Here is a 5799-nt window from a genome sequence, read left to right on the forward strand (position 1 = left end):
CACTCTTTGTAGCTCAGTTTCATTTCTGAAATAATGGTGTCCTGGCCCACTCACGGAGTACCTTCGTTCATTTCTTAAGCGCGGAAGTGTGCTCTTTGAGTAAATTACAAAAAACACCATAATTGGGTCGAAGTTATCAGTGTTTCAGGAAAAAACCCACCAGAAAACATGCATTTGGTGGGCGTTTCTTGACTTTTGCATAAGTACGGTGTTTTTTTGCAATTTACTCTCTTTCTTAAATGCGATTGGTTGTGGAGTACTGAAAACTCTGAAGAAAATATTTGAACAAGCATCTCTGCACCGAAGTAACATAGGAAGGATTCCGTCTTATGTCCTAGCCTTTTCTGCATCTTGAACTTGCGTGTTTTATGTTGCAAGTGTTTGCACTTCTGCTTATGTGGTTTAGTGTTCATGTCATGCTTGGTTAGGCCACTCGGAAGTGGAATTCAACATATATTCACCGTCTTTCGAAAACAAGGCTTGCTTTGCCTGAGAAGTCCCAATGACACACCACATCAGATTACATTACATTTCAGAAACAAAAGCACTGACCAGAATTCACAGGGCCTGTGGTCTTGTCCACAGACAGAACACAAGCAGATGAAATACCGACATCACCAAAAGAATAGTACTAGTACATGAATTTTTAGCTAGAGTAGGAGTAGTACATATTTCCAAGAAATCGTAATAATTATAACCTTCATTTCAGCTATTATATATATATAGTAGCAGCAGCAGCAACAGTAGTATTTTTCGACAAAGGGTGGATTTTATTAACTCAAAATGAAGCATCAAGGGGATACAAACACATTGAGCACACACCCGGCCTCTGCATAACCAGGATGCACACAGCCAACACCAACACACACAAAAGAGGAAAAAAAACGCCAGCAAAGAGCAAAGTCATACAAGACTCAAGCTATGCCTAAGCGAGGGAAAAGAAAAAGAAAAAACACTCTGAAACGATCAAAACAACGGTTGATAAACTACATCAACGACCATATCCGCACCAACCATCTCTTGACAGAACAAGCGCAACGAGAAAGTTTCTTCAACAGCAACGCCTTCAGGAAGGAAACGACGCTTAAACGTCGCCGTCACTGGACCCGACCAACAAAGGTCAGACTCTAGGTTTTCACCCTGAAGAACAAGTCCGAGCACATCCGAGCAATGCCTTCATCAAGGTAACGACGCAAAAACATCGCCATCGCCAGGTATAACCAATTCAGGTCAGACCTAGGGTTTTCACCTCGGAACTCGAGACCGGGTACTCAAGAAGCACCACCAAATCAAAGTCATCATGTTGTCGCCACCACTTTCCGCGATCCCAGCAGCTAAAAGTGAGGCACAGTCTTTACATGCCGGCATGGCTTGCCGCTGCACAACCATCTCCTCTGCGTCAAGCCGTCGTCCATAGAATTTATCTCACCGCTGAATGCAAACTGGCCAGATTGAGAGCCACCGAAACTCCCAATGGAGCCTTCCGGTTACATCACACAACCTCGCCAGTGCGAGCTGCTGGCAACAACCAGTGGATCCTAAGAAAAAACTCTCATGAAGACCCTTGAATGGCCACTGCAATCTGCGGCTCGAGTGGCCGGACGGTGCCGCCATGGTCAGGACGAAAATTGCCCCCTCGCATCGATCGGACGAACCACCTGCGGCCAAGTGACAAGCATCGGTCAACCGATGTAAGTCCCAAGGCGCCACCACCAACCTCCTTCGGCCTTGTGATCTGCCGGCGGCAACAGCGGCGAGCGTCTTGGGTCGCTTGGGAAGATGACCCTTATCACCAACGCTGCCATGCTCAACGTACTGGACAGCCGGAGGAAGCTTCGGTCCGAACCTGCATGATCTTGACCGCAGGCTGCTGGAGGAGAATGGATGGTCATCTCCACCCAGGCCATTGCCAAGGCATCACCATGCTGCCCAGTTCAGAATCCCAGATCGCTCTAGCCATTGACCTATGCATGTCCCTGTGCACAGATCGCCTGCCGCTGCATGTCCATGCGCAGATCGCTCTAGCCTTCGGACGTTGCATGAAGATCGCTGCTGAGTTGTTGTTCACCTCGCGCGCCGTTCAGCGCCTTGCGTAGCAACAGTAGTATTGAGGAGGCCTTTGTTGTTCCTCAGTGTGGAAGGCCGGCAGCTCTCCCGCAGAGTATGGCATTGATCGGGATGCTGTACTCGTTGGAGAAGCTCTGCTCTGCCGTCCACACCCTCAGGTACAGCTGCTGGCCGAGGTACTGCCGGTCCCAGTTGGCCGACCTCAGGTTCCACATCCCTTGGTTGTCCAGCGACACCAAGATCGCCGACCATCCGTTCGGATACACCTGATTCATCAAGCAATTGCAAATGTTCAGAGTTCTTCTTGAATAGCCAAGAATTTCATGGAATCGATTATGCCTGCTGGAATATATTATACCTGAACAGTATGCCTCGCTTGCGCGTCGACCAGGTTGTAGTTCAGCCGCTCATTCTCCGTCCACTGCCCATTATCGCCGTACCTGAATCAAGCGAGAAGATCAAAAATGAGTTGATGTGCATAATGTAATCTGAATTGGTTCAAGTTGCAGATGGTATGTAAGCTGCTGTAGCTTACCCGACGACCCAGAAATCATATCCGTCAAGATGCCAGGACTGCATCTCGTTCTCGGTGTTCTGGAACACCACCTCCACGAACTCGTGCAGGTTGAGCCTCACCACCGGCGTCCCGGGCCGGGGTGCCCCGCCGTCGGGCCGCTCCGGGACACTGTCCCATTCGATCACGTTTGCGATGTTGTAGTTGTCCAGGAGCTTCAGAGGCGTGTCCGGGACGACGAACGAGACGCCGTTCACGGCGTACCGTCTCTGCCCAGCGACGACGGCAGCGGAGCTGGCCAAGACCAGCGTCCTCGACGTCTGGATAGTGCCGTAGTGGAACGACCCCTGCGGGTTGGGCCGCGCCGCGCTGGCTGTCAGGTTCCACCGGAACGACCTTGCCTGGTTCATCGACCACTCGCTCTCCTCCGGCGGTCCTGCCGGGAGCGGGCCAGGCGCCAAGGAGGTGGCGCTGCTGTAATGCAGCGTCCCGACCGCCGTCAACGGGCTGGTGTCGGCCGGGTTGAACCGCGTCGACGCCACCACGGCGTAGTCCATGGCCGGCTGGTCGAGGGTGACGAGGAACGCCACGGACTGGCCGACGTGCACGTCTAGGGAGTCGTAGACGTTCTGCACCGGGTGCGTGCCTTCCACCTCCGCCAGCTTCAGAGCATGGCCCTGGATCCTGAAGTTGATCGACGTCTTCATCCCGACATTGGACACTCTCAACAGATAGGTCCTCCCTGAACGACAACAAAACCAAGACTGTTACAAAAGCATTTTCAGTGGCGGTTTCAGAAGAGAGACTGTGAGAATGCTGCCTACCTTGGTCGCCCACCAAGGTGGCGGAGGGCATGCCGTTGATGAGCAGCGCGTCCGGGAACGGGAGCGGCGCGCCGGAGTCGAGTGTCTGGCGGAGCTGGTCGTGGCCGGCGAGGTACCAGTCACCGACAAGGAGTGTGAAGTCGCCGGCGGGGGGCGGGTAGGGGACGGGGATGGCAGGTCGCTGGTAGACGTTGAGGGCGCCGAACCCTCCGGCGGCGCGGTGCAGCGCGACGGAGGGGAAGTAGGTGAAGGTGCCGATCTGGTCCTTGGCCTGGAACTTGTAGGTGTAGTTGGCGCCGGGCGGGATGGGGCAGTTGGTGCCCGCCACGCCGTCCTGCCACGAGTTCTTCCGCTGCTTGATCCCGTTCCTGCATTTTGCATTCGCGTTTGCAAGTAGAGACTAGAGAGTGAGCAAGAAGAGAGCAAGAAGAGAGCAAGAAGAGAGAGAGGAGGAAGCAGAGGGTGGCTGCGGCAGCGAGTGATTGAATATACGGACGGACGGACCATGTGATGAGGAATGGCTCGTCGAGGTTGTTGACGACGTTGACGATGAGGTTGTCGTTGGTGACGCAGTCGATGCGAGGGCCCGGGAACTGCCCGTTGATCAGGATGCCCTTGAACAACGATTACTAGTCAGTTAGTCAGTCAGTCCAAAATTTCTTTTCCTCACCGATATCAATATGGACTATTTATAATAGGAAATTTTACGGTACGGGTAGTAAATTGCAGGTAAAAAAGTGGAGAAATTTGGGACGAAACTGGCATGAACATGAACCAACATTTTGGCGAATTTGGGCATGAAAAATTGAGCAGCATTTGGCATTCGGGAAGCACCACGCTAGAAACGGCAGAGTGAGAGGGTACCCCCAACCCAATATCTGTAGAGTAGCAAAATGCAGGGAGGTGGCCACCCACATTGGTAGTGCAGTAGCATACCTGCTGGGTGGTGCCGAGCGGGTTGATGGGGCCATACGTGACAGTCCAGGTGAAGTAGCGGTAGGGGTCATCAGCGCCGGCGAGCCTCGCCGCCACCGCCGCCAGGAGCACCCACCGCGCCAATGCCAGAGAAGGCCGAGTCGGAGCCATCATTGGAATGGATGGCGGCACAGGAAGAACCTCCAGATCTGGAACGAGTGAGTGGAGTCGCAGAAAGAGGAAGAGAAAGAGAAAGAGATGGGTCTTATAGCTGGAGCTGCTGCTAGCTTTCGCCGGTCGCAGCAGTGCTCGTGCTTTGCATTAAGAAAACGGAATTGGAATGGAAGGGAAAGTGAAAGGAGCTAGCAGGTATACGCGCATATGGGATGGGATGCAAGTTGCCGGGGAAAGAAAGGGGTATAAATGGAGGAGGACGGCGGGGGTAAAGCGAGCTGGGAATGCGGGATCGCCGCGTTGAGCTGCGGCAGCAGGCGAGGAAGAAGACAGCTTTGGCCCAAGCTGTCCCCCTCCTCTCCTCTTTTCAGTCTACGGTACGCTCTCGGCTGCTCACTCACTCCGGTGTGAACGCAGCTGCGCTGTCCTGTCTCTCTCTTTCTTTCTTTTTTGCATCAAACGCTGTCCTGTCTCGCCCGTCTGCTAATTTCCTACCTTAATCGTGGATGTACGGTATATATACCGTGTACTCGCTGCTGCTGATATAACGGCCGGTAAATGCAGAATTCGAGTACAAACCTTTTCAATTTTTCTTTTCTTTCTGTGGGGTGGGTGGAGTGGTTAGTCCTAGCCCTAGGAACATGCACTGCACTGCATGCATGCTACGGCTAATTCCGGCTTTATAGACACTTTCAGATTCAAATTCACAGGATATATTAGTATATACTTCAACTGCCCGCCGGTTTAAAGTACAAGTAGTCAGTAGTGGAATAGTATATTTGCACAAGGCCAAGGTGCTACCAGGTTTTTTTTTTGCGGGGGAAGGTGCTACCAGGTTATGGAGGGCAACCACCGAACCCTTTTTTTCTATATAAAAAAATCTGATTTATTCATATTCATTTATGAAGGTAGGACGAACATCAGAAATAATAAAAATTACATCCGGATCCGTAGACAACCTAACGACGACTACAAGCACTGAAGCAAGGCGAAGGCACGCCGGCGTCATCGCGCCTCCCTCACCGGAGCAGTGCAAAACTTGTTGTAGTGGAATTTGTTCTTTTCATAACTCGTAAATGGTAGTGTGTTTGAACTAGGAATTTCACATGGCAATAGAACAACACCCGCTTTACATCCCGTATTTATTTTAATTTTTTGGAACTTTCAAACGTGGTTTTCACGAAGTTTTCTTTGAAACTAGGTTTCCATGTAATATTCTCTCCGCCACCTACATCATTCCTAGGGGCTTGGAGCAAGCCACTTCTTGGACTTACTTGATCCTCTCATTGGTGAGGCAATGGCGAT

General features: G+C 51.8%; 1 protein-coding gene across 1 annotated transcript; it reads right to left on the minus strand.

Annotated features, from left to right (window-relative positions):
* Nucleotides 1–964: 964 nt before the first annotated feature.
* Nucleotides 965–4808, minus strand: LOC123052915 (L-ascorbate oxidase homolog). Its single transcript, XM_044476280.1, has 6 exons — nucleotides 4342–4808; nucleotides 3910–4019; nucleotides 3406–3773; nucleotides 2603–3323; nucleotides 2426–2507; nucleotides 965–2333 (listed from the first exon to the last, which is right to left on the minus strand). Exons 1-6 carry the CDS (start codon nucleotides 4492–4494, stop codon nucleotides 2130–2132), a joined length of 1638 nt encoding a protein of 545 aa, XP_044332215.1. The 5' UTR covers nucleotides 4495–4808; the 3' UTR covers nucleotides 965–2129.
* Nucleotides 4809–5799: the final 991 nt, after the last annotated feature.

This window comes from Triticum aestivum, chromosome 2D (genome assembly GCF_018294505.1).
Source record: "Triticum aestivum cultivar Chinese Spring chromosome 2D, IWGSC CS RefSeq v2.1, whole genome shotgun sequence".
Classification (NCBI taxonomy): Eukaryota; Viridiplantae; Streptophyta; class Magnoliopsida; order Poales; family Poaceae; genus Triticum; species Triticum aestivum.

What these genes read in the sequence shown, in the direction of transcription:
- LOC123052915 (XM_044476280.1), bottom strand. Translation starts at nt 4,494, where the DNA reads ATGATGGCTCCGACTCGGCCTTCTCTGGCATTGGCGCGGTGGGTGCTC. An exon ending in TATGATTTCTGGGTCGTCGG is followed by an intron (nt 2,508 to 2,602) that starts GTAAGCTACAGC and finishes CGCTTGATTCAG; the next exon opens with GTACGGCGATAATGGGCAGT. An exon ending in AAGCGAGGCATACTGTTCAG is followed by an intron (nt 2,334 to 2,425) that starts GTATAATATATT and finishes TTGATGAATCAG; the next exon opens with GTGTATCCGAACGGATGGTC.